The sequence below is a fragment of the Trichechus manatus genome, unplaced genomic scaffold (genome assembly GCF_000243295.1).
Source record: "Trichechus manatus latirostris isolate Lorelei unplaced genomic scaffold, TriManLat1.0 scaffold00038, whole genome shotgun sequence".
Classification (NCBI taxonomy): domain Eukaryota; kingdom Metazoa; phylum Chordata; class Mammalia; order Sirenia; family Trichechidae; genus Trichechus; species Trichechus manatus.
In genome coordinates, this window is record NW_004443974.1 from 9,128,494 (window position 1) to 9,156,174 (window position 27,681).

A 27,681-nucleotide genomic window follows, 5' to 3' on the forward strand; every position below is an offset into this window, starting at 1 on the left:
ATGGCCGCGGCCGCCCTCGCGCCTCGGCCCCGGCCGCTGCGCCTGCTTCTGCTGCTGCTGCTGCTCCTGCGCCCCGGCTCGTTGCGCGCCGACAGTAAGGTACGCGCTCCTCGCGGACCTGGGCGCTGCTCAGCGGGGAGCCCAACGCGAGGGGGCGCTGTTCTGGGGGGTGTAAGCCAAGGACCGTGCTGCTCCGGGTCCAGAAGCAGAGGACCCAGTAGCACAGAAGCCGCAGGGGCTAGGAGTCGGGAAGAGGAGCGCGTGGGGGAAAAAGTGCTGGAGACGTAGTGGAGCTTGAGACCCATAGCCTGAGGAAGGGGCGCTGAGACCCAGTCCGGTGCGGGGGAAGGTCAGCACTGAACCCCAGAACCAGGGAGTGGGGAGCTGGAAGCTAGGGAGGGGTGCAGACCGCAAACGCAGTCCGCAGCCTAGGGAAGGGGTTCCTAGGAGCACTGGGCAGGGCAGCGTGAAGAACTGGCTCCGGGTTTCTGTGAGAGGTTGACCCAGATGGGGGCAGACTCCTGGGTAACTGCTACCAGTGACCCCCAGGTTTGCAGCAAGACCTTGGCCAAGGCTTTCAGGCCGTACTGGGGACCTAGAGTCGTTGCCCAGTGTACCCAGCTGGGCTGGCCTCTCGCCTGATTCCTGGTGCTCCTGCCAGGGATTTGGTGCACCCTCTGAAGGACTAGGTGCCTACAGAAGTGACCTGAGCTGGTCTCTGTTGTGACTAAGAGGATCTGCTCTGGTGCCAAGCACACCTGGGCTTGAATCCCACATCTGCTCTTCATAGCTGGGTAACCTTGGGCTGATGCCTTCACGTCTCCGAGCTTCCATTTCCTAGCCTGTAAATGTAGGGATAATAATAGTACCCACTCTCTGGGGTTGAATGTGTCTAGATTTAATGAGATCATGCCTGCAAAGTGCTTAGCACCATGCCTGGCACCTATTAAGTGCCCAATAAATGATACTGTGATTGATTATGGGACAGAATATTTGGAATCTTATCACGGGGACCTCAAATGAGGGTGTGAGATCCAGAATGGAAGCACTGGGAGTCAATCAGAGCAGGGACCCCTTAAGCATGTTCTAGGAATGACCCAGTGAGGAAGAGAGAGTGACAGAGACAGCTTGATTGGTGCTTTGCCACCTCTCATCTCTTAGGCTGGGAGGGATACCTGGTCTTGAACATCCTCCCCCTGCCCTGGTCCTGGCCTTCAGTGCTTTCAGAGCATGAGGCCAAGGGAGTGGCTTCTCTTGGTGTCTCTCCAGCCTCTTTCCTGGTGAAAGGTGGGACTGCCTTGTCCACATACAGGTAAAGAGCAGAAGCCACTAGCCACAGAACAGGCAACTGAGCAGTAAGCACCAGCAGACCCTCACCCTGAAGGTTCAGCCTAGGATGTGAAAACATGTGGGCAGTAGTCTTCACTGTGTACTCCAGGGACAAGGAGGGGAATGTATATCATTCCCATTTTACAGATGGAGAAACTTAGGGTGTATAGAGAAGCAGCTGGCTTGTGAATCAGGAGACCTAGGTTCTGGCCTTTCCTCTGCCATTCTTTCACTGTGCAACCTTGGGCAAGTCCCTGCCCCTCTCCGGGCCTCAGTTCCCCCATCTGAAAGATAATGTCTCCCCAACTTCCTTTCCATATGGGGCCTTCTAGTATTCCCTGACCTGCCTAAGGTAGAGGAATAAGGGAGCCGAAAACCCCAGCTGACCTGATCTCTCAGGCTGGGAGGAATATGGTCTTGGGCATCCTCTAAGCCACACAGGGGCTGTAGAGTTTGTGCGGGAGGGCTCACATTTAAAACAAAGCAAAGACAAAGAAAACCCAATACCCTGTTTATGTAGTGAGTCAGCCAAACACTTGCTAGGTTGGGGGGGTGTGTGTGTTTAGTTGTCCTGGGGCAAGCTGGGGCTGGTGGGGCAGAGAGGCACATCCTAGAGTTTGGAGGATGAAGCAGCTGGGGGACTCAGCACAGCCCTCCCCTAGACACCTCCCCTCCACTTCAGCCAGCTGGGAAAAATAAAAATCAAGTGATGGGTAAATTTACTCCGCATTCCTCAGCACAGTCGGACTCCTGATGGCTCTGCAGAGAGAGCTGTTTTCATTATCACCCACTCCCTCCCCCATAACAATCCCTCCTTCTTCTCCAAGCCTATCCTGTTTTCCCTAGGGTAGGGGTGGGGGTTGAGCCCTTGGGGGACCAGCTTGGGGCTTAAAGCCTATCTAGGGCCCAAAAGGATTAAGTTGGCCCCCTCCTCAGCCTTCTTGTTCCTGGGAGGTCCAGCCCCTCTCCTGCCTAATAGGTTTAAGGGTACAAGGGTAGCTTTCCCCCACTGCTCACCATAGAACATTATGGTCTCTACCAGCTCCTCACTCAGTGCGTTTTAATGTCGTGTTTATAGCAAGGTCTCTCCTAAACAGGATTCGGAGTTTCCATCTAAGGAAGTGCTTTGTCCAGCTTAGGGGTGAGAGAGGGAGCTCGTAGCTTCCCTGGTATTTCTGAGGAGCTTACCCAGCATGAAAATTGGGATGGACAGACAGGTATCCACATCACACCCAGGCATGGTGCCAGAGACCTCTAGGGACCCCGTTTTTGCTGTGTGACCTTAGAATATGGCTGAGAATTCCCTCTCTCTACCTCATAGTTTTCTCATCTGTAATAGGGCTGCTGGCACCCCACTTCTTCCGTGCATTCAGGGCTTTGGTCTACCCACTGCTAACTGGGGCTTGAGGACAGAGGGAAGGCCAAGGCCTGTGGGAGCTGGGCCAGGGGAGGAGGAGGGGCTGGAGCAGGCCAGTGATGGTGCCCCAGGCTGGATCAGATGTTCCAAGCCAGGCTGGTCCCAGGAGCTTAGGCGTTGCTGTGCCTCAGTGCCGGGGGTTTCGCCTGTGGGTGTAATTAGAAACAGGCTCTGGAGCAGGCAAGGGCTGCACAGTGGTGCACATGAAGAGAGTAGGGCCGGGCCAGGCCCACAGGGTCCCTCTCTGCAGGGAAGGTCTTGCCACAATGGTATCTTTGGCTGGTGAACTCAGGACAAAGCCCTGAGGAGCATCCAGTGTGCTAAGCCCCTTGCCCAGCACTGACATTCAGGAGCTTATACAACCCTTTTGGAAACCCTCTGAGGCTTCAGTGATTCCTCCCCATTTGACAGGCTTGAACACTGAGGCTCAAAAGTGTCAGGTTGGGCCTGCTCAAATATGGACAAAGGGAGCTTGAAGAGCTTGGCAATGCCTTTAGTGGGCATCCAAATGGCCTTAAGAGCTTTATAAACAATACACAAGCCTAGACCTTCACCTGGAGAAGTCTGAGTCAGAGGGTGTGGAGGAGGGCCTAAGCATCTGTGTTTTCCAAATACACCCCAGATAATTCTGAGGCAAATCCTCTGGTTAAGAGCTGGTGGAAGTGATAGGGAGCCATGGAGATTTGTGGAGCAAGAGAGTAATATAGATCATCAAAAAGGAGTTTTGAGGCTACTGTATTGTCGAGGCAGTTAATACAGCCTGAACTAGGGCCATGGCCATGGAGTAGGAGCAGGAGACAGAAATGGGGGACATTTAGGAGGAAGGATTGGAAAGACATGGCAATTGACGAGTTGTTTAGGGTAAGAGGGAGGCTCAGAGATCTGGATTGGGCAAGAGGGTAGGTGAACACAGGTTTGGGAGCAGATAGAAGATCCTGGGTCCAATTTTGAGTGGATTCAGTTTGGGGTGCTTGCAGGCCTCCCGGGGAGGTGTCCAGCTGGCAGTGGGCTCTAGAGGAGATTGTTGCCTATAGGAGCTCATGGAAATACCCTCGCCACGAGGTTGGGCTAGCCACAAGAGAAGTGGGCAAAGACGCAACCTCAAGGTGGCACAATTTGAACCTTTTCAGCTTCTGAAACATTTTCCTGCTTGACCCCGCCTTCCCAATACCAGCCAGATTTATCCATCTTTCTCTTCAGAAAAATCTCAAGTACACCCTCTTGCCATCTCATTATGGGATTTCCTTGCAAGTGCTTAGGGACCTTTTAAAGCACAAACCACCCACACTTCTGGGGGATTTGGCAGCAGTGTGTGCTGAACATGGCTGCAGGGAGAGATGGGGAGCTGAGGTGGGGGCTTTTCTGCTCATCAGCATCTCTAGCCCTCATGCTAAGGGTAAGGTGGGCTAGGCCCAGGGGAAGCCCCAGGTCTTCTGCACCCACAGCCCAGTTCAGGGACTCCTTCACTGTAGATCTGTTTGCCACAGGTCAGTTGCTGGTAGAGAAACCCTTGCCTTGTAGCTGTGGGTGGCCATGGGAGGAACATGTAAACCAAATTTTGGAGTCAGACTGTGCTGTGTGACCCCGGGCAAGCTCCTAGTCTTTTCTGATGCTTAGATTTCTCTTCTCTAAGAGGCGGTTGTGGTGAGAGCAAAGAAAGCAAATGATGTGCAAATGTGAGGAAAAGTTGTTGGCAGCAATTTTAATAGCAGGTACTGCATAAGCCGTTGTCGAGTCGATTTGAACTTGTAGCAACCCTATAGCACAGGGTAGAACTGCTCCATAGGGTTTCCAAGGCTGTAAATCTTTACGGAAGCAGACTGCCACATCTTTCTCCCATGGAGTGGCTGGTGGGTTTGAACTGCTGACCTTTCGGTTAGCAGCCGAGTGCTTTTAACCACTGCACCACCTGGGCTCCTTTAGGCACTATATAAAGAGCAGCTATTCTATGCCAGGCTCCGTGCCAGGCACTCTGCATGCATTGACTTGTTTCAGCCTCACAACAAGCTTCAGAAGGAGAGGCTTAATCTCCCCATTTTACAGATGAGGAAGCTGAGGCTCAGAGGGGTTTAGGATCTACTCAAGGCTACGCAGGGAAGAGGAGTGGGAACTGGGATCTGAGCCCCGGCCTGGCACCCTGCTGCCTCCCCAAATAAGCACCACATAACTTAGTAATCACAGGATGTAGGGCCGTGTCCATGACAGCCACAGAGGTGAGGGTGACTGTGGTGGATGGGCACTAGTGGGAGGCTTGGCTTTGACCTGCGAGGCCTGAACTCCTGACAGCCGAGGCTGGCAGCAGAGGCCCTCTTCCGACTCCTGGCAGGCGTCAGGACCTGGCTGCTCCTCATCAGGACGTAGCACCTCATCTGAAGAGGAAAGGAATGTTGCGGCTGATGTGGAGGCTGCTGCTGGGTGGGAGGGTATTAGGGGTCTGGGTGGGTCCCGAGAAGGCCTCTCTGGCCTGGGCATTAAGAACACACTTACATCTACCCACTGGGTCCTCAGTCCCACCTAGAGGCATAGGATAGAGGGTGATTAAGGATCCCAGCAGAGCAGAGGCAGGGACCCCAGGAACCCCAAAAGAAAGGGACTCCACTGGGTGCTAGCAGCAGCCCAGGGAATGTGCAGGACCCTCAGTCTGGCGGTATCAGTGTTCACAGGCAGGGAGAATTGCCCCCACAGCGCCCAGAATAGACTTTGCCCACAGGGGGCCCAGGCCAAAGCTTCTACTAATAGCCCACCCCCTTCCCCACCTCCCTCTCCACTTTCCCCTGCCCCCTCCCTAGGTGGGAGACCTGGGGCTGCAGAAAAAGCAGGGGTCTGGAAGTCCAGCCCACCTGGACTCTAATCTCCTTGAACAAGTTATTTGATAATTCTCGGGCTTAGTTTCCTCATCTGTCGGGCACTGCTAAGAATACCTACCAATGCACCCACATAGAGAAACAAATGGATAAACATTCTCTACTCCCTTTCAGGATTGTTAATGGTAATAATTAACAGCTATACTCTATTATTATTATGGAATATTATTCAGAGGCTGGAGTGGAGTGAGCACCGGTATTCCATCTCTCAGTCCTCATGCAGTTCTTTGTTGGGTAGGCACAAATAGTACCTCATTTTACAGATGAGGAAACTGAGGCACAGAGAGGTTAAGTAATCCACCCAAGGGCACACAGCTGTAGGTGGCCCAAGGTTTATTTCTAACACTGTCCCTACTTCCCCGGCACTCAGTAAGTGCCCAGTAGATGTCTCCTTCCTGGGCTCCAGGCCTCCAGGCTTGCCGCTTTCATCCACCACCTATCCTGCAGCCTGAGTGAACTTGCTATGATGCAGATCTGACCCTGGATCTCCCAGCCTAAATTCCTCCTTTGGCTCCCCAGTGTTTTCAGGAAGCAGCCAAGATCTGCAGCCAGCTTTCAGGGCCCTCCATGAGCTGGGATCTATCACCCACACCCCCAGCCTCACACTCTGCCACTCCAGGCTCCCCACAAGCACCAGCCACAGTGAACCACCTCTGGGCCCCCTAAAGTGCCTGTCTCCCACTTGCCTTCGCAGATCTTATTTGCTCTCCCTGGAACACCCTTCTCAATAAAAATGACCTCCAAGGACATCCTTTTCTGGGCAGTCTTCATGCATGTCCTCCTCTGTCTTCCAGAGCTCACTATGGCCAAAAAGGTCAAGAACCCACCTCCATCTATTTCTTCTGCAGGCCCAGCTCTCACCCAGGGCTTGGCAGAGGCCAAGGGCCCCAACAGGTATCTGAGAACTTAGAGCAGAAACAAAATGCCTAAGGCCCTTCCCCAGACAACCTCAGACACCCGTGAGCATTGGGCTTGCCAGAAAGCCCAGGGGGGTTGTGAGCTCACCTGGCTCTGGTGGCTTCCTAGCCCTGAGTCCTCGGGTGGTTATTGAACAAGCCATGATTAGCTGCATCCCAAGGGCCTGGAGCCCAGGGTGGGATGGCTGAGCCAACAAGGGGAGAGACTGGTTGGGGCTTCCAGAGCACAGCTGGCAAGGTAGGCAGGAGGTGGTGACTGATCCTGGCACCTGCAGCGGATCTCACTGAGCTGACTCCTGTCAGCACAGTCCTTCTGCCCCCAATGGCCATTAACCACACTTGGACCTGGGCATGTGGCATCCCATCATTTTATCATTGAGGGAACTGAGACTCAGGGAGGTTTTATAACCTGTTTAAGGTCTGACAGGGCATGGGGAAACAGGTCTATAGGAGAAGGAACATAGAGCAATGATTGTGATCTATAGCCGAGTCCAAAGCTGGATCTGCCACGTTGAAACTGTGTGACCTTAGGGACATGACCTCACCTCTCTAAGTCTCCATTTCTTCATCTGTATTAATAATGTCTCACACTTAAAAAGTTTTGACTATGTGTGAGCCCTGTTCTTTGCCTGTACTAACTCATTTAATCCTCACAAAACCCCATGAGGCAAGAGCCCATTTTATAGATGAGGAAACAGAGGCACAGAAAAGTTGAGTTGTCCACTGTCTTACAACTAGTAACCCAGGCTCCAGATGCCTCTGCTGTAGCATGTCTGCAAAATGCAGACTCATTTATCCAACAGGTATTTATAGAGTATCCACCATGGGCTAGGTAGGCATTGTTCCAGGGAGATAGGAGGGAACAAGACAAAGTCCCTGTCTCTAATGTGCCTACAGTGATGTAAGGGAGACAGAAAATGAAGAAACGCAGATATATTTCAGGTGATAATAGGTGCAATAAAGAAAAACAAAGTCACTGGATAAGACAAGAGAGAGTAATGGGAGGTGGGTGGTCAGGGAAGGCTTCTCAGAGGAAATGACATGTGAACAGATAACTAAGTGATGTGGGGGAGTAAGCCAGGGGAATATTAGGGGGATGAGGGTTTCAGGCTGAGGGAACTACATGTGCAAAGGCCCTGAGGCTGGAATGGAATGAGCCATCAGAAGGCAAGGGGTGATAGAGGAGGAGTTGGGGGAAAGGTCAGCTCATGCGGGCCTTAAAGGCCCTGGTAAGGATTTTGGAGGCAACAGTACCCTCCCATACACAGGTATTATCACAGGCTGTAAGACATGTGATACCTTAGCAAAGTAGCTAGGATATAGTAAGTACTCAATAAAAGGTCATCATTAATATTTTTTTATTGTGGTAAAATACACATAACATAAAATTTACCATTTTAACTGCTTTAAAGTGTATAATTCAGCAGCATTTAGTACATTTACAATGCAGCCATCACCACTCTCTAGTTCTAGAACATATTCATCACCCCAAAAGGAAATCTTGTGCCTATGAAGCAGTCACTTCCCACTTCTCCAATTCCTAGCAACCACTAGTCTGCCTTCTGTCTCTATGGATTTGCCTATTTTGGATATTTTGTATAAATGGTATCATGCAATATGTGTGTGGCCTTTTGTGTCTGGCTTATTTCACTTAGCATAATGTTTTCAAGGTTTATCCCTATTGTAGTATGTGAGAATGTATCAGTATTTCATTCCTTTTTTTTTTCAGTTTAAAAAATTTTTTATTGCGGTAAAATATAACATAAAATTTGCCGTATTAACCATTTTTTAAGTGTACAACTCAGTGGCATTAATTACATTCACAATGTTGTGCAACCATCACCACTATTTCCAAAATTTTTCATCACCCCAAATAGAAATTCTGTACTGATTAAGCAATAACTCCCCATTCTCCATCCCCCGGCCCCCAGGCCCTGGTAACCTCTAATCTACTTTCCGTCTCTATGAATTTTCCTATTCTAAATATTTCACATAAGTAGAATCATACAATATTTTTCCTTTTGTATCGGACATTTCACTCAGCATAATGTTTTCAGGGTCCATCCATGTGGTAGCAAGTATCAGAAATTCATTCCTTTTTGTGTACAAATTTTAATATAAACATCTGCTTTCATTTTTCTTGGGTAAATACCTAAGAGTAGAATTACTAGGTTATGTGGTGGTGTTGTTGAGATGATTTGATTCCAACTCATGGAGACCTCAAGTGTGCAGAGTAGAACTGCTCCATAGGGTTTTCAAGGCTGTGAGCTTTCAGAAGCAGATCTCCAGGCCTGTCTTTCAAGGCACCTCTGGATGGGCTGAAACAGCCAACCTTTCAGCTAGTAGTTAAGTGCTTAACCATTTGCAGCACCCAGGGACTCAGAATTTCATTCCTTTTTATGGCTAAATAATATTCCATTCTCTGGCTATATCATACTTCATCTGTTCATCTACTGATACACGCTTATGTTGTTTCCCCCTTTTGACGATTGTGAATAATGCTGCTGTGAACATTGGTGTACAAGTATCTGTTTGAGTCCCTGCTTTCAGTTCTTTTGGAGTGGAATTGCTGGGTCATATAGCAATTTTAGGAGCCCTGGTGGCACAGTGGTTAAGTGCTTGACTGCTAATGAAATGTTGGCAGTTGGAACCTACCTGCCGCTCCAGGGGAGAAAGATGTGGCAGTCTGCTTCGGTAAAGATTTACAGCCTTGAAAACCCTACGAGGCAGTTCTACTCTGTCCTATAAAGTCGTTATGAGTTGAAATTGACTGGGTGGTAATGGGTTTGATTTTTGGAATAGCAATTTTATGTTTAACTTTTTGAGGAACTGACAAACTTTTCCACAGCAGTCATTAGTATTTTAATTGTTACTATTGTAAAGCCTTTGTTTCCCTATAAGGGCTGCTCCCTTCTTGGCCTCCTCTAACCACGCCCACTAGTGGGGCTGGATACACTGGCCGGCTACTCATCAGAGACCCTCTTGCCACCACCCCCCCACCTCCCTCTAAGGTGTTCGGCGACGTGGATCAGGTGCGGATGACCTCGGAGGGCTCGGACTGCAGCTGCAAGTGCATCATGCGGCCACTGAGCAAGGATGCGTGCAGCCGGGTGCGCAGTGGGCGGGCGCGGGTCGAGGACTTCTACACCGTGGAGACAGTGAGCTCCGGCTCCGACTGCCGCTGCTCCTGTACTGCGCCGCCCTCCTCTCTCAACCCCTGCGAGAACGAGTGGAAGATGGAGAAGCTCAAGAAGCAGGCGCCTGAGCTCCTCAAGGTAACGTTTCTGGGGTGAGGGTAGGGGCAGGAACACCACCTGAGTGGGTGCTTTTCAGGTAGTAGGCTGTCTCTCCAGTGAAAATTCGGCACACTCTGTTAGGCAGGTGCTGTTATTATCCCCATTTTACAGGTGGGGAAACTGAGGCTCCATGAGTGGAAGCCACGTTTTGCCTAACACCATTCAGCCAGTAAGTGATGGAAGCAGGATTCCTTAGCTAATGACTAGTTTACCTCAATCCAGTGCCTTTGATACATTCCAGTGCTCTGTGTTTTACCCAAACCAATTCATCTGCCAGCACCTGTCTCTACTGTATATTTCTAATGAATTTTAAATTTGGTGGTATTTTACAGTTTTTAATATAATAACATTTTCTCTAGTCAAGCACTACCTGCATGCCAGATGCTGCTTTAAGCTCTTTTTACACATTATTTCTCTAAATCCTTAAACTGTTCTGTGAAATCTGAGATCATTGCCCGCATTGTATAGGTGAGAAAACTGAGGTTGGGAAAAGTTCGGGAACTTGCCCAAATTCACATGATAGACAGCCTCGTGTCTAAACCATTCTTTTGTATGAATTAGAAAAAACCCCCACTCTAGGTAGGCAAATTAGAAAGAGGCACCATCTTTGGAACACAGCCCCTTGCCAGGGCCCACCACCAGGACACAAGGCTTGGTTAGGTGCGTGCAGGTTAGCTCTCAGGCCCCACGGCCAGCCAGGCACCTTTGTGCAATGCGTACATGCTCACCTCGGTGCTTGCTGGACCTAGTGCAGCTGGGATTTAATCCCAGGTCCTGTTGTGTCCAAAGCATATGTTGTAAACCACTTTGCTCTCCTGCCTTCCTTTTTGTAAAGGACCAGATTGTTTGGTGTCTTTTGAGAATATCTTTTTATCTTGTAACCTCTTTCAAACACTTGAGTGTCTTTTTTGCCTGTTGGGTATCAAGAACTGTGAAGGGTCTGAGATGTTACCCTACTTGCAAGCCAACAAGTTAGCCTACCACAGTTTCGTGGAGGCTATCAGAAGACATGAGTCTCTTGGGTCGGAGATACAAACGATTTTATTACTCACAGCAATAGCAGTAGCCAGAGTACATACCACTTCTCCCAGCTGCAATTCCCACAGGGCAATGCAATGAGGGCCAGATAACACCTGCACACACAGTGAGTTATGTTACAAGAAAGGAACCCTGAGCTTAGGGAACCCAAATCCTTTGTAACAGGCACTAAGCATGCCTGCCTTTTTCCCCCGGAGGGAAGCACTGTCTCTATCTTTCAAGGCTATTTGCTATACAACCAGATAGCCTGGAACAAAGGCAGTCAGTACTTCTGCATGCAAGACATCCAGAAAAGCAAGAGTCTTAGGGAGAATTGTCTTCCAACGTTTGGCTAAAAATGTTTTCTTTAACTTTAACTTTAGTTTTATTTTTGTAACACCTGAAGGATGCCAAAACTCTCGAAGTTCGGGGGTGGGATAGGGTGATGATATTGAATTTTAGGCCAAGTGGCCTCTTGACAAATTGGAGGTCCCTGAACTATGCTAACTCCCTGGGGCCTTGCTGGGGTCCTGCAGACTCCAGGCACACAGGCCTTAAGCCAGTCCTCAGTTACTGGGACAAGCCCTGCTTCTGCTCAAGTCAACCTCTCAAAAACTAAATTGTAAGCATCCTTCATGTGAGTATTCACAAAGCCCTTTCATAAGTGCTAGCTAATTTAATTCTTGCCACAACCCTTTGGAGAAAGAACTTATGGTCTTTATTCGTGGAGGAATCTAAGGCCCAGACGGGCTGTGACTTGCCTAAGATCACACAGCAAGAAAGTGATGGAACTAAGATTTGAACCCAAGAATTCTCTGCTATGTTCCCTTGCCCACTGGAGGTATCACTGGGCAGCCCTCTCAGCCAGGAGCCTGTTGTCGCGTAGGCCTTTTCGGTGCACTAGCAGCTGTGGGGATCTTCATTCATCCTTACAGAACTGGAGTGGGGTGATGGTGGTATAGACTTAGCAGGTAGCGTTAGAGGAGGAGGAGAGAATGCCCTACCTCAGTGGTATCCCAGCGTCAGGGTTGATACCTGAGGGGTACCCAAGGAGCCCCAAGATGAGAAGGAGGCACAGGCAGTAGGAGACAGGGCAAGGTCCTCTTCTGTTCACTTCACCCCCTACTACCAGCAGGAGGCTCTCTGTGGGCAGCTCTCAGGGGATGAGGCTAAAGGGAGTCTGCAGTGGGGGGAGGAGGGCACCCATGCTGTACCCCAGCCCTTCCTCTCAAGTTAATAACTCTAGTTGTGATTTCACCTTAGTTACATGGCTCTGTGTATAAGGGAGGGGATTCTGGAACTCCCCCTTTCTTGAGCAGGCTGGATTCAGGGGCATACCTCTTACCTCTTTGCTCCCTCCCTGTCCTTGAAGAATCCCCGGGCTTGTGGGGAACACAGCTCCTAACCCCAATAATGGCAGTGTGGCCAGTGCCGGGCTGGGGAATAGCCCAGGGACTGTGAGCCCCAAGGAGGGAGTAACGTTAGAGCTGGGCCTTGAAGGATATATAGGAGTCCACCAGGCAAAGAAGCAGTGAGGGCATTCGGGGTGAGAGCAAGTAAGAGTGAGTGTGGCACAGGATGCTTCCCTGCCCTCTTGCTGCTCCAGTCCCACAGGCTGCCTGTCACTTCCTCTAACACAGTGCTTCTCAAACCATCTGTGGTGAAGGATCAGCTTAAAAATTTCCAATCTGTCATGAAACAATACTTTTGTAAAATACTATGAAAAGGAATTACTAGCAAAATTAAACAAAACAAAAACAGATACACAGAATACAAGTCCAATGTTTTATTATTAGAGTCAACACATGTAAAACTACTCCGTCAATTGGCTATGAAAGTTTCTAAACTCATCCTCTCATTTCTATGATGAGAAGGACTGGTAACGTGGTTTGGACCGACACTGGTCCACAGAGCACAGTTTGAGTAGTGCTGCTCTAACACACCATGTTTCTTCTTACCTCCAGCCCTTGGCACATGCTGTTTCCTTTACCTGGAATGCCCTTCCTCTGCCATCTTTGCCTAATTTGTGCTCCTTCAGAGCTCAGCTCAAATAAAACTTCCTAATCATGGCAGCCTTCCCTAATCCACACCCGCTCCCAGATAAGGTCAGCGCCCCTGTCATTAATGATCTGGGCACCTATGTGTTACTATCTGTGTTCCCTGGTCTGGACACGTATGTGTTACTGTGTTTCCTGGTCTGGGCATGTATGTGTTACTGTGTTCCGTCTGGGCACATATGTGTTACTGTCTGTGTTCCCTGGTCTGGGCACGTACGTGTTACTGTCTGTGTTCCCTGGTCTGGGCACCTATGTGTTACTGTCGTGTGTTCTCTGACAGCCTATGGAGGGTCATGAGGGTCCGTGTCTGTCCTGTTCATCATTGTCTTTAGTGCCTGGCCCAGGGTCTGCCCAGAGTAAATATCTGCTGAAGCCAAAAAGGGTGACAAGGACAGATCATAGAGGGCTTGGTTGGCTGCCAGGCTCAGGAGATGAGAGGCCACATGTGGGTTATGGGGAGCCTCAGAAAGTTATCTGTTGTTGTATGCCATAGAGTTGATTCTGAGTCATAGTGACCCTATAGAACAAAGTAGAGCTGCCCCATAGGGTTTCCTAGTCTGAAATCTTTATGGGAGCAGATCATCAGGTCTTGTCTCCCATGGAGCAGCTAGTGGATTCAACCACTGACCTTTTGGTTAACAGTGCTTAACCATTGCACAACCAGGGCTTCTTAGAAAGTTATCTATCCATGGTCAAAGCTGTGCTTGGGGAAGCCAGTTTTGGTAGCCATGAAGACAGCAGAGCAAAGGTGGGAGGTTCCCACTTAACCCCCTGGAACAGTAATCATCGTTGCTGATATTCATGAAGCTCTTGCTGTGTGCCCACTCTGTGCTGAGCCCTGTCCAGACATTGCTGCTCCTTACCACACCCTATTGCCCTATTTCCCAGAGAAGGAAGCTGAGGCACAGATGGGTGTATGTGCATGGTTCTCCAACCGTGCTCACAGAGCCCTAGGGGTTTCATGGCAGCCCCCTCAAGGATCTGAGCAGGATTGTAGGGGAGCAGAGAAGGAAGGCTCTGGGCCCCTACCTCTGCTTCCATCAGAGCCCTCCACCCCCTGTTTTCTGTTTTAGAGATCAGATTCCACTCAGAGAAAAGCTCCCTGGCTTAATTTTCTTCCTGGCTTAAAATAGTTTCAACACCCCTGGGAGGGTGGGAGTAGAACTGTTTTGGAAATAGCTGGCCAGGGCCAGATAGGAACACTGGCCCTGCTCAAGCCCTGAGATATGCTGTCAGGCTCAGAGTGGGGCCCTGTGGAGGATGGGCCGGAGGAACTGCCCTTCCCCAGAAGCCAGGGAAGGCTGATTTCCCAATCAGCCCCTTGTGCCAAGGTTTCCCTGACACTCTGGCTGGCATCTCTGCCATCTGGAGAGAAGTGTTATATCCTGATGAGGTGCCACTGAGAGGGGGAGGGGAGGGGCAGCTGCAGGGAAGAGCCCTGGGCTGGGAAGGGGAGACAGGTCTGCTCCAGGCTCTGCAAGCCCCTCCCTCTCCCTGGGCCTCAGTTTCCCCATATGGACACGAGAGAGGAGCAGTAATGTGTGATAGGAAAGAGGCTTTTGTTTATACAATCTGATTCTGCTCCTGGCTCCATTTTACAGCTGGGTGGTCTTGGGCTTCACCTCTCTAAGCTGCAGCTTTTGAATATGTAAAATGAGGATAAAAGTAGTTCATACCTTGACTTAAGCTGGGTGCCTACAAGCAGACCCTGAGGTGAGGATTCATGTGCAAGGGATTTATTATGAAAGTGCCCCCAGGAGAAACTGGTAATGAAGAGGGAGAAACAGGACAGGGAAGGGGCAGAAGCCCAGAAAGTTGTGATCTCAGGCAGAGTCCCAGCCTTAGCCCAATCCCCAGGGGAGCCTGGAGTGTGAATCACAGCTCACTTTGTCCCCACTGGGGCTAGGGAGCTGAACTTTTAGACTCCTACACCAGTCATTGCCTAAGGCCACCCTGGCACTTCTGGGGCACAGTGGCTGTAGTAGTCCAAGGGTGGCCTTCCAAAGAGAGGCACAGTTGCAGGCCATTAGGCACTGGAAGCCAGGGATGGGCACAGACACAGTAAGAGGGATCTCAGAGGATCTGGATGGAGCTCCTTCGAGGTTCGTGATACACCTCGTGGGGTTGTTGTGAGGATTAAGTGAAATAACTCATTAAAGCCCTAGCATGGTGCCTTGTGCATCATTAAGTGCTCAAAAGGTGGAATCAGTTGCTTTTCTCTTGCTTATTAGCAGCTGGGTCTAGTGAGTGCTGAAGGTCCAAGCAGGCCATTCTGAGGCTCAGGGTTCTGGTGATCTTAGCTGCTGTGGGGCTCCTCTTGCACCCTTAACCTAATTCTAACCCTGTCTTGGGCAGCTGCAGTCCATGGTAGACCTCCTGGAGGGCACCCTGTATAGCATGGACTTGATGAAAGTGCACGCCTATGTCCACAAGGTGGCCTCCCAGATGAACACGCTGGAAGAGGTAAGGGTGGGCTCAAGCTGGAGGCCAGTCTGGTGCAGTGATGGGGGCCAAGGGCAGTGTCCGAGGCGGCCTAGGTCATTCTGGCTTGACCCTGGTGGCTGTTGGAAGCTGAACTCCAGCAGGAACTGGGAAGGGGGTGTAAGTCACAGGTCCAGCCTTTGGGGAAGAGATCTGACTGTTGCTCAGGGACTTGCAGGAAGCTTGAGGGCTGGAGAAACCGAAGCACCTGCTGGTGGTATGGAAAGGGTTTGGAGGGGGCTGGAACTCTCAGGTGCTCTCAGTTCACCAAGACCAGGGCCCATACATTGTGCAACTCCTGAGACACCATTCATATAGAATGCCATGTGAGTGGTGCCCCCTGGGGTTGTGCAGCATGGTGACACTGCACAAGCCCACAAGGGCCAGGCTGCATGACTATTCCAGCACCCACCTGCAGTGGAGGTAGAGGCGCTGAGCATCTCCTGATCAGGGTGAATGTGCTGCAGGGCTGGATGGGTGGCTGGGACTGTTCCTTGTGGATGGGGCAGAGTTGAGTGAGTGTGGGCATCCAGGCTACAGGTTCAAGGTTTGCATATCTGCTGGCACAGCCTGGCCTCCGCCTGTTTCCTGCATCCGGCCTCTGCTGGGTGGCTTGGAACCTGAGGACATGCAGCTGCCCGGATCAGGCATGGGGGCTTCCTTTCCCAGCTTCTTTTCCAGAAGAAGGGGGCACCTGGGCATCCTGTGCCCCAGGGTGGGACATTAACCCTTTACAAATCCTAAAGTTGAGGTCACAATTGTTCAAAATGTGTTTTGTGAGTACCTACCATGTGCCAAGTCCATGCCTCCACGGGAGAAAGCTAACATTTACTGAATTTCTACCATGTACCAGTATTTCCTGTACATGCCAGGCTCATGGTTGTTGGCTCTGAAGTTACCCTCCTCTGACCTTTGTCTTGCATTCTCAGGAAATACTAACTCACTTCACATAACTCTGAGCCAGGTGGTCTGGAGGGTACGCCTTCTGGGCCTGGAACAAATCAGAAATGATTTCCAAAGCCACAGACATGATTTTTTAATTATCTTCTGTTTTGCATTATATGTACTTTGCTTCTGTTCACTATGGTTTACTAAGTGATAACCCTATGAAAAAAAGCTTTTTGCTAACCCTACAAGGAGGTAGAGAGACCAGCCTCACTTGGGAGGAGCTGGCTTCCTCTGCTAAAGGGAAAACATTCCAGGGGGTCAAGCAGCAATTTGAGGTGCCAGTTTCCCTCTGCTTTCTTCCCTTATACCAGTGGTTCTCAGCGAGGAGTGATTTTGCCTCCCAGGGGACATTTGGCAATGTCTGGTGACATTTTTGGTTGTCACAACTTGAGAGGTGGGGTAGAGGCCGGGGATGCTGCTAAACATCTTACAGTGCACACGACAATCTCCCACAGTGCTGAGGTTGAGAAACCCTACCTTATACATTTGGACATCTCTCTTCCCTGCAACCTAATTTAGAATGCACTTTCACCTTTCTTAGTCTTTCAGATCCTTATAGTAACCTGCAATTTGGTTATTATTATGATGAAGATCCCCATTTTACAGGCAAGGAAACTGAGGCTCAGAGGGGTAAAGTCACTAGCCTAAGGTCACCCAGCCAGGAAGTGGAGAGCAAGGATTTGAACCCAGGTCTGTCTGACTCCTACCCTGCTGCCATCTTGGTCTTTGATTTGTGTTCACACCAAGGGCTAACTGGACATAAACCACTTTTAGGTTCTCCTCTCCTTTGTAAAAATTTCTGGGAATGAGATTCTGAATTCATAGTTCTGCTGCTCCACAGCTTCACAACCAAGAGGTGCTTCCTGTATCTCGCATCAGTCTCTTTTGCTTCAGCTAGGAAGCTAAAGGAATCTCAAACATACCCCAGATCCTATGGGGCTTTGGGAACCTATGGCTGATCCCTGCCAGGTCACCCAGGTTTCCTGAGTCCTGCCCCATGGACAAGTAGACATGGACACAGTAGGAAGGAGTGATTGCTGGCCCAGCAATGGGGAATCCCAGAGTAGTGGGGGATACACAGAAAGAGAGCATTGTGGTTCTGAGCAGTTTGTCTGTTCCTAGCCGGACTCAGGACCAGGAGTAGATCCAGGGGGTGGGGACTGGTCAGAGCTCGGCAGGGAGCCAGGGCCCTCAGTAAGAGGGCAATGAGGCTGGGCAGGAGAACAAAACTGGGAGTAAACGCAGGGCTGAGTGTCTCAGGAGGAACCAACACAGCCCAGGAGAGAAGTCTGAGACTTGGAAACTAGGAGTGATCAGAGACTCACCTATGACAAAACCCCCAGGGTTTCACTCCGTCTACATTGTTTGAGTATTTTATAAAGAGAAAGTATTTATGTATTACTTATTAAATAAAAAAGTAATGCAAAAGACTGGAAGCAACCTAAATGACCATCAATAAGAAACTGGCTAAATATATTATGGCCCATCCATACAACGGCATACTACGCTGCCATTGAAAGGAATGAGGAGCACTAGACATACAGATATGGAACAGCTCCCATATACTCTGTTAAGTGAAAAAGCAAAATGTTAAAAATATATATATGTATATATACATTGTCCCTACGAACGCATAGATCCTCTTTGGAAGACTCCACAAGAAACCCAGAACAATGGTTGATACTGAGAAACAAAGGTGGGAGGGAGACATGTTATTTTACACCCTTTTGTATCTTTTTAATCTAGTACCATGACCATGCATTTTCTACTTTTTAATTAATTCATTTATTACCTTTAAAAGAAAAATAACTATAGGGTCCTTTAGCAGCATCTTTTGTTCCACACGTGCTTGCTGATACCACCCTCACCTCCACCTCCAAGCCCTGGTTGGGAGATTGGGCAGCAAAGCCTCATGACAGAAGCTGGGGAGTCCTCCCAGGTGGGGTGTCTGAGAAAGCTGGTAGAGGAAAGATGTTGGGTCCTACCCCCACAGAGCATCAAGACCAACCTGAGCCGGGAAAATGAGGTGGTGAGGGAGAGCATGCGCCACCTCAGCGACCAGCTAAAGCACTATGAGAACCACTCGGCCATCATGATGAGCATCAAGAAGGAGCTCTCCAGCCTGGGCCTCCAGCTGCTGCAGAAGGACCAAGCCACTGCACCTGCCACCGCCCTAGCCACAGGCCTTGATAGCAAGGCTCAGGTGAGGCCATGCCTCTGATTACAGGCCCAGAAGGGGGGGTGGGCTTGGGAGCGTAGTGTACTGGGACCTCTACCCTGAGAGCCAGCTTGGTGGGGGTTTGGCACTGTAGAACAGGGCTGAGGGGCTAAAAAGTCCATGGCAGGGTGGAAGGGGGAATTAACCTGTCATGCAGTAAGGACAGGTGAGCTGGGGGCAGATGTAGGGATCCAACCAAGGGGCCTCATCCCAAAGCCAGGTATTTGGCAGGTATTCTCATTTCCAGGTTTCCAAACTAGTGGGAATGAGGTTGTGGAGATGACCCTTTCTGCCTGGCCCTAGGAGACCAGGTCTGCTGCAGAAACATCACTTCTAGCCTCCCCTGCTGTGGCTGGACCCCTGTCTAGGTCAGGCCTGCTCGGGGGTAGGTGAGCAATGCCTCAGGGGCCCCTGCAGACTAACACCTGTTCATCCAACCCAGCCTGGGGTGGGGAAGCTCCTGCTGCAAACATCCAAACATTACATATCAAGCTCAAAGCAGAAAGTAAGCAGAGGCACTAGTTTTATCACTAGCCAGAGCCACCTGTGACACACAACACACCTTTGTGCAAATTTGAAAAAGGCACTTCCTTTAGGCAGACAGATGGCAAAAAAAATTACCCTTGCCCCGAGCAGATAAATTAGAAAGAGAAGCTCCCTCTGGGTGGGCAGATTATAAAAAGGCCCCTTCCTGTGATAGACACACTCTAGGGTGTGTGTCTCGGCAAACGGAGTGCAGACTAGATTTCAACCCTACTCCTGTCCCTCCAGCCAGTCGCCCATGTACAGGACACAACCTACACAACCACCCACAGTGGCCTTGTTTTTAGGTTAGCAGGGGAAGAAGGAATCTCACATTTGTGGAATCCCTACTCTAAACCTGACTTTTTTATAGACGTTGTTGTTGGCAGGTGCCATAAAGTCGGTTCTGACTCATAGCGACCCTATGTACAACAGAACGAAACACAGCCTGGTCCTGCGCCATCCTCATGATCGTTGTTATGCTTGAGTCCATTGTTGCAGCCACTGTGTCAATCCATCTTGTTGAGGGTCTTCCTCTTTTTTGTTGACCCTCTACTTTATCAAGCATGATGTCCTTCTCCAGGAACAGATCCCTCCTGATAACATGCCCAAAGTACATGAGACAAAGTCTCGCCATCCTCGCTTCTAAGGAGCATTCTGGCTGTACTTCTTCCAAGACAGATTTGTTCATTCTTTTGGCAGTCTATGGTATATTCAATATTCAATATTCTTCACCAACACCATAATTCAAAGGTGTCAATTCTTCTTCAGTCTTATTCATTGCCCAGCTTTTGCACGCATATGAGGCGATTGAAAACACCATGGCTTGCGTCAGGCACACCTTAGTCCCTAAAGTGACATCTTTGCTTTTTAACACTTTAATGTTAAAGACATTATCTCAGTTAAACCCATAGCCATATGAGGATGGATGATCATTATCCAGTTGTCAGACGGGGAAACATGGAGAGAGGTCATACAGGGAGAGGGTGGCTGGGCTGGGATTGGAACTCAGATCTGTGTAACTGCTAAACCCGTGTTCTTCCTCGCCACCTCTCGGGCTCCTGTGCTGACCCTGCAATAATAGGGCCATTTGTGTCTGCAGCTGGAACCACTTAGATGCAGATAAAGTAAGGAGGAAGCCTGGTGCCTTGACCCAGAACTGTCTTCCTGTTCATTCCGGTGCCAGTTGGGCAATGACACGAAGCACATCTAGATACTGTACTTACCGTATCTCCCAGAGATCCTGCTTGACAATAGATGATGTCATGGGCCTTGTGTTCTTGTGCCAAGCCAGCATCAGAGGCATTTACAAGGAAGTGAAAAATAACAAAATTCACAAAATGTTAGAAACCACATGTCCTAGGGGTAGGGTGACCAAAACATCCTGGTTTGCTCAGGACTGAAGGGTTTTCCAGGATGCAGGACTTGCAGTGCTACAGCTGGAAAAGTTCTGGACACACTGGGATGAGTTGGTCAGCTTATCCAGGGGCCTAAGAACCTTTCCCCTGCCTACACACTAAGACCAGCGAGTAAGAGAGACAGGGCTGGTAAGCTCACCAGCTGGTGAGGCAACTCCCTAGGGAGCTGATCCTAACAGTCTACCCCCCTGGGGAGCAGGAAACAGGAGCAGAGAAATGAGTCAGAAATCTGCCTTATCAGGCTGGGCTTCAAGCCTGCAGGGGAGCGAGAGAGCTGAGTGGGGAAACTGAGGCACCCCTAGTCATGGATGGAGCAACCATGAGGGGGAGGTGGGTAAAGGAAGCTGTGACTTCATGAATACCTGGGATGTTGGGCCTGGAGCAGCATGACCAGTTCCAGCCCCCACATGCTGAGCCTCCGTGACCTCCTGGGAGAGATCTACACTGACTACCCCCAGCATCCCTTCTTAAAAAAAAAAATCAAACTCATTGCCGTTGAGATGATTCTGACTTATAGTAGCCCTATAGGGTGCCCCATAGGGTTTCCAAGGCTGAAATCTTTACAGAAGCAGACTGCCACGTCTTCCTCCTGTGGAGCAGCTGGTGGGTTCAAACCTCTGACTTTTAGTTAGCAGCTGAGCACTTAACCACTGAGCTACCAGTGCTCCTACATCCCTTCTACCACTCCCCAAGTCTCAGACTTACTTTCTCTCCCAGGACACAGCTGAGGGGAAAGGCAAGGACACCAACAAATATGGCAGCATACAGAAGAGCTTTATAGACAGGGGCATCCCAAAACCCCCTAAGGAGAAGCTGCTGAAGACCGAGAGGCTGAGGAAGGAGAGTGGCAAAGGCCGGTTACCACAGCCCACAGCCAAGCCTCGGGCCCTGGCCCAGCAGCAGGCGGTGATCCGAGGCATCACCTACTACAAGGCGGGCAGGCAGGCAGCGACTGAGGGCGTGGCTGGTGAGTTGGAGGGAGATTGGAACCTTGGGGGCAGGGCTTGCTGATGGATGGACTACAATGCTCCAGGGACCCCCTCATCCCTTTGCTCATCCATGAAATGGGGACAATACCCTCCTCTTGGGGTTGTTGAGGATGGAATGATATAACCAACATGAAGGGTCACTTGGTTCCTCTCCTGTATTTAAAGCTGTCTCTCCACCCTCACTGGACCTTTCCCTATTCATTCAAAGGTTTGCTGAAGGTCTACTACAAGATAGACACAGTCCCTGCCCCCATGGAGCTTTCAGGCTAGTGAGAAAAACACCCATAACCAGGCAATTGCCACAGGTGGGAGTGGGAGAACACAGGGGCTGCAGCCAGGCCAAGGCATCTGGGAAGTGACTTTGGGCCTTGGGGCACCTCACTTGCAGACTAGCTTTGGAATGGATGGCCTTGCCAGCTCCTCCCACTTCTTATGTCCCCAAACAAAAGCCCATGGACTTTTGTATTTTCCCGGCAGTTCCCTGTAGGATCCCAGTGAAGGGCAACAAAGTAATTCACTAAGAAACAAAAGAGACAAAGGTTCCAAGAGCCTCCAAATTTCTATCTGTCCCTGCTGGTCGTGGCTCTTGATATCCCCTCTGAGACCCTCCCCAGATGCCCGCTCTCATCTGATGTCTCTGAGGAGGACCTCTGCTCCCTACTTCCTGGACCCTGCTGACCACTTCCTTTCAGTGAAGCTCTCTGTCCAGCCCACACCCAAAGGGGAAGGGAAGTAGGACAGTTATGGACAGTCTCCTTCAAGAGCCTTCCTGTTTCCTGGCCTCTCAGGGGCCTCCTGGAGCACTACCCTCAGCCATTACTTCTCCCCCAGCTCCTGGTGCCAGCTGCTGGCCCTGAGCTGTGCCAGAGCCTCTGGCCACTAGCCGAGGCACGGTCCCAGAGCAGCTGCAGGCATCTGACTATGCCAGCAAGGCCTGTGGGAACAAAGTCTCTGGGCTGGCAGGCTGCCAAGACCAGACTCCCCAGAGGGTCTGCTCCTACAGCAGTGCCTGGCTAAGTCCCTGGGCAAAGAGGAAGCCCAACATGGGGTGGGGGAGGAGGAAGTCAGGTACATAATTGTCCTCAAGTCAAGGGGCCTCTGTGCCCCTCCCCCAACTGACTAGGCTGTTGCCTGCGGACCAGGCCAACATCACAACAACAGTGCCACTCCCTTGTCCTTGGCATCACAATTTTCAAATGCTTACACGTATGCTGTCTCATTGGGTCCTGACAGCAACCACATTTTACAGGTGAGGAAACAAGCTCAAAGAGGTGAAGTGACTCGCCCCAGGTGTCACAGTGAGGAGGTGGCAGAGCTGGGCTGGGACCCCCTACTCCACTCTGTCCCTGGAGCTGAGAAGTCTTCTTTGTCCCCTTGCTGTGTAGCATTGCGTCTTCCTGCTTTCCCTACCCAGATCCCCATTCGTCCTGGACCAGAAAGACGTGTGGGTTGGAGACGACCCAGAGATGGCCCCCAAACCAGGCTACATGAGAGCTGACAAAGCCCTCCCTCTGCCAGCTGGGGCGGAGGAAGGGAGGGGGATATCAGGAACACCTGAGAGATGGGAGACAGGAGGTAAGCAAGGAGATGGAGAAAGGGACAGAGACCTCGGTCTGAGGTGACAGGAAGCTGGCCGCACCTGGCCTTCCTGCATGAGGCGGCAAACACTTGGGTGAGTGAAACTGAAGGGTAGGTTCCAGAGGAGAGGAATAGGAGAAGGTCCATTAAATGGGGCAAGGGTTTCTGCCTCCTGGAATTGTATCTAGGAAATGAGGTAATTGGCACAAAGTGCTTAATGCTTAGGAGAAAACCAAAACCAAAACCCACTGCCTGCGAGTGGATTCCAACTCATAACAACTCTATAGGACAGAGTAGAAATGCCCCCTAGAGTTTCCAAGGCTGTAAATCTTTACGGAAGCAGACTATATCTTTCTCCCATGGAGCAGCTGGTGGGCTCAAAAACTGCTGACATTTTGGTTAGCCGAGTGCTTTAACCATGGCACTATCAGGGCTCCTCTTAGGAGGGAAAGGGGTCTCATATTTAGCACCTCATATGTGCCAGGATCTGTGCAAACATTTTATATACATTTTCCTTTAATCAGCACAACAGCCTAACATGGTGACCTTCATTACTCCCATTTCACAGAGGAGGAAGCAGAGGCCACAGAGGCAGGGGGAATTGCTGAGGTCACCCATCTGGAGAGTGCAGAGTCAGGCTTAGGAGCCCTGCCAACTGGATGTGAAGTCCTCCCCCGCTCTCACTTCTAGGCTTTCACTCCCTGGGGGTCCTCCCCTTCACCTCCTTCAAAAGGTGCCCAGAGCTGCTGGGAGACCAGTGGGCCTGGGCAGGGCCCCAGGGGACAGCGGGTGCTGGGATATTAGCTCAGGGTCTTCTCTTCTCAGACAACACCCTCAAGGGCACTTCCAGGCTGGAGCAGCTGCCACCCAAGGCGGAGGGCAGGCCACCTGAACCCAATTCAGCGGAGCAGGATGAGGCTGGGCCCAGGGCCTCAGAGGGAGCAGACATGGTCCCCAGCACCCCCTCTTTGGACCCCACTACCACCTCTACCCCGACTTCTCCCACCCGTCCGCTGCCCACCGTGCTGCCTTCACGCCTAGAAGTCCCCAGCCAAGGTGAGTGAGCCTTACAGGGGTCAGTAAATTACAGCCGATGGGCCAAATCCAGCCTGCAGCCTGTTTTTGTACGGCTCTCAAGCTAAGAACAGTTTTTACTATTTTTAAAGGGTTGTTAAAAAAAAAAAAAAAGAAGAACATGTGATTGCAAACCTAAAACATTTATCACCTGACCTTTTACAAGGAAATGTGCCAACACTTAAAATGATTGTAAAGCAAGCATACCTTCAACACATTTTTAACATGTTACCTGGAATTCCCCATCAAATTCTTATCAACCACCACTTTCATGTCTTTATTTCCTCTGTCCAGTCTTTGGCCTTCTGTTTTTATGTCCACATTTGTAGTTTTGGCTTTTGGAAACAGTCAAAACCTTTCTCATTATTAAGTCATTGATTCCATCTTTCTGGAAGTCATCTTGGCTACCTGTAAGAACAAGCCTTAAAAACATTTCCTGCTTTGGGCCGAGTGCCTTCCACTTCTAGCAGTCTTTCCTGAAGGATCGATCCATCAGCGTTATGGACAACAGCTGAAGCTCTAACTGGTTTAACCAGTGCTATTTCTAACATCAGAAAACTGGAAATAACCTAAAGGTCTAATACTGGGGGAGTGGTTAAGTAAGTTAAAGGACACAGCTGTCTGGTGGCCCGGGTAGAACACTGAAATCACATCATTAAAGGGCTGTTTAATGATGTGAGAAATTGCTCAGAGGAGGGGAAAAAAGATACATAAAATTGTATATTCAGAGGAATCACAGTTTTTAAAAGTATGTCTGCATGATTGTACATGCAAAAGAAGAAAGGAAAGAAATACGATATGTTTAAAAATGTCTTTGGATAATGGAATTTTGAATGATTTTTATTTTCTCCATTCTCCTTTTCTGAATTTTCCATGTTTTCTACAATGATCAGGGATTGCTTTAATCAGGAGAAGAAAAAAAAAAACAAGGCCACAAACAAAGCATCAGGAGGATTTAAGTTAGATCCAGATGATGTTCCTGGGATCATTGCTCTAGCTTGGGGCTTCTGGGTCTGTGCATGAAATGCTGTGCCCCTCACTCCCCACAGGCAGAGAGGCAAGTTGTGAAGGCACCCTCCGGGCTGTGGACCCTCCTGTGAGGCACCACAGCTACGGGCGCCACGAGGGTGCCTGGATGAAGGACCCTGCAGCGCAGGACGACAGGATCTATGTCACCAACTATTACTATGGAAACAGCCTGGTGGAGTTCCGCAACCTGGAAAACTTCAAGCAAGGTTGGGGTCCCCAGAGATGGGAAGAGGGCAAGACATGGGTGGCCTGGGGAGGGTCCCCATGGAGACTTGGCCCTCCTTTGCCTTGTGGTTTCATGTGGTCCAGGCACCACAGCCTGACCTAACTCTGGATGGCCAGCACCCTAAGGAGGGAGTCTGGGAATGCTTGGCTGGGGGCCCAGCCAGATCCCATGGAACCCCTATATGCTAGCACTGTGTCAGGAGCTGGAATACAGCCACAAACAAGATGGACCTGGTCCTGCCCTCACGGATATGACTTAACCTCAAGGAGAAAAATAATTATAGTTTCTACTTTTTGAGTGTTTACTATGTGCTAATCGCCCTGTGGATACTAGCTCACGGCATCCTTATAACTCCATGAGCTAGGGGTCATCACCCCATTTTACAGCAGGGCCCCAGGCCTTAGAGGAGCTGCAGGTCTGAGCAAGAGCTATTAGCACAGGGAAGGGCAGGATTGTGGTTATCAGATCTGGGGCATGATAGGACATGGCCCTGCCCTCCAGAAACACACAGTCTAGTGGGGAAGCAAAGGCTTAAAGAGATAATTTCAGTACAACTATAGAGGGAGAGCTCTAGGGGCTGTGGAAACACAGCCTGGAGATCGGGGAAGGCTTCCCAGAGGAAGTGATGCTGAGCTGAGCCCCGGAGGAAGAGCAAGAGTAAGCCATGCAGAAGGGAGAAAGAAAAGTGTTCCAGGCAGAAGGTTCAGCATGTGCAAAGGCCTGGTGATGGCATAGAGAGAGGGTATAGGGGGTGGGTAATGATGAGAGAGTAGGGTGGGACAGTCCTCGTAAGCCACGTGAAGGAGTTTGGGCTTACCCTGAGAGCCATGGAGTCACAAGATAGGGACTAGAACAGCTAAAGTTCTTCCTTTGCCAGGTCAAAGTTGGCCTGGTCCCTGCCTGAACATCTCACAGGCTGGTGGAGGAAGCAGGTGATAAGTGCTAAGACAAAAGGTCATGGGAGTCCAGAGGGGCGGCCCCTTCCTCAGCCTGGGGGTGTCAGGGAAGGCTTCCTGGAGGAGATAGCATTGGCTGAGGGCTCTGAAAGATAAGTAGGAATTCCCTAGGCAGATTGGATGGGGAATGGCAGTCAGATAGAAGGAACAGCGTACACAAAGGCTCTGAGACAAAGCATGGATGCCAACATCAGCCTGTGTTTAAATCCTGGCTGTGCCATTCCATAACGGGGTGATCTTGAGCCCTCTGAGGTGCATTTTCCTCATCGGCAAACAGGATGATAATAGTACCTCCCTCATGGGGCTGTTCTGATGTAATAAGATGATTAGCACAGCACCAGGTACACAGAATGGCTCAATGTCAATTGCTTAGGAGGCTTTTAGAGAGCTCTTGGCAGCTTCACAGGTATGTAGGGTAGACTGGGGGTTGTTGGGCTGACTGGTATAACTATCCGCCCTCCACACACAGGCCGCTGGAGCAACATGTACAAGCTGCCTTACAACTGGATCGGCACTGGCCACGTGGTGTACCAGGGCGCCTTCTACTACAACCGTGCCTTCACCAAGAATATTATAAAGTACGACCTGCGGCAGCGCTTCGTGGCCTCCTGGGCGCTGCTGCCCGATGTGGTATATGAGGACACCACGCCCTGGAAGTGGCGTGGGCACTCGGATATCGACTTCGCCGTGGATGAGAGTGGCCTGTGGGTCATCTACCCCGCCGTGGATGACCGCGATGAAGCCCAGCCCGAGGTCATCGTGCTGAGCCGCCTGGATCCCGGCGACCTCTCCGTGCACCGCGAGACCACGTGGAAGACACGACTGCGGCGAAACTCCTACGGGAACTGCTTCCTGGTGTGCGGCATTCTCTATGCGGTGGACACGTACAACCAGCACGAAGGCCAGGTCGCCTACGCCTTCGACACGCACACGGGCACTGACGCTCGCCCCCAGCTGCCCTTCTTCAACGAGCACGCCTACACCACCCAGATCGACTACAACCCCAAGGAGCGGGTGCTGTATGCCTGGGACAATGGCCACCAGCTCACCTACACCCTTCACTTCGTGGTCTGAGCGGGAACCCCTGCCCTCCCAGGAGAGGAGTGGCAGTGGGGGCTGGGGGTTCCCCACAGCAACTCCTGCAAAGGACCCTGCCAACAAATATTTATTGGGTGCCAGGCCCAGGGCTAGGTGCTAGGCATGTGGCGATCGCCAGATAGAGCTTCCTTAGCACCCAGTGGAATAATAATCGCTTCCACTTATAGCACTGTGCCCAGCGCTTTACATGTATTCACCCAACACCACCCTTGGGGGTGGAGATCATTTCCCCCGTTTAGCAGATGAG

At 50.5% G+C, this 27,681-nt stretch overlaps 1 protein-coding gene across 1 annotated transcript; it reads left to right on the plus strand.

Moving 5' to 3' along the window:
* On the plus strand, positions 1-27,410 carry OLFML2A (olfactomedin like 2A). Its single transcript, XM_004375656.1, has 8 exons — positions 1-99; positions 9,539-9,802; positions 15,253-15,360; positions 18,320-18,529; positions 21,202-21,451; positions 23,877-24,107; positions 25,175-25,360; positions 26,806-27,410. Exons 1-8 carry the CDS (start codon positions 1-3, stop codon positions 27,408-27,410), a joined length of 1,953 nt encoding a protein of 650 aa, XP_004375713.1.
* Positions 27,411-27,681: the final 271 nt, after the last annotated feature.

Coding starts and splice junctions, on each gene's coding strand:
- OLFML2A (XM_004375656.1), top strand. CDS start 1: ATGGCCGCGGCCGCCCTCGCGCCTCGGCCCCGGCCGCTGCGCCTGCTT. Junction 18,530..21,201: donor GCCTTGATAGCAAGGCTCAG/GTGAGGCCATGC, acceptor TTTCTCTCCCAG/GACACAGCTGAGGGGAAAGG. Junction 25,361..26,805: donor CCTGGAAAACTTCAAGCAAG/GTTGGGGTCCCC, acceptor CTCCACACACAG/GCCGCTGGAGCAACATGTAC.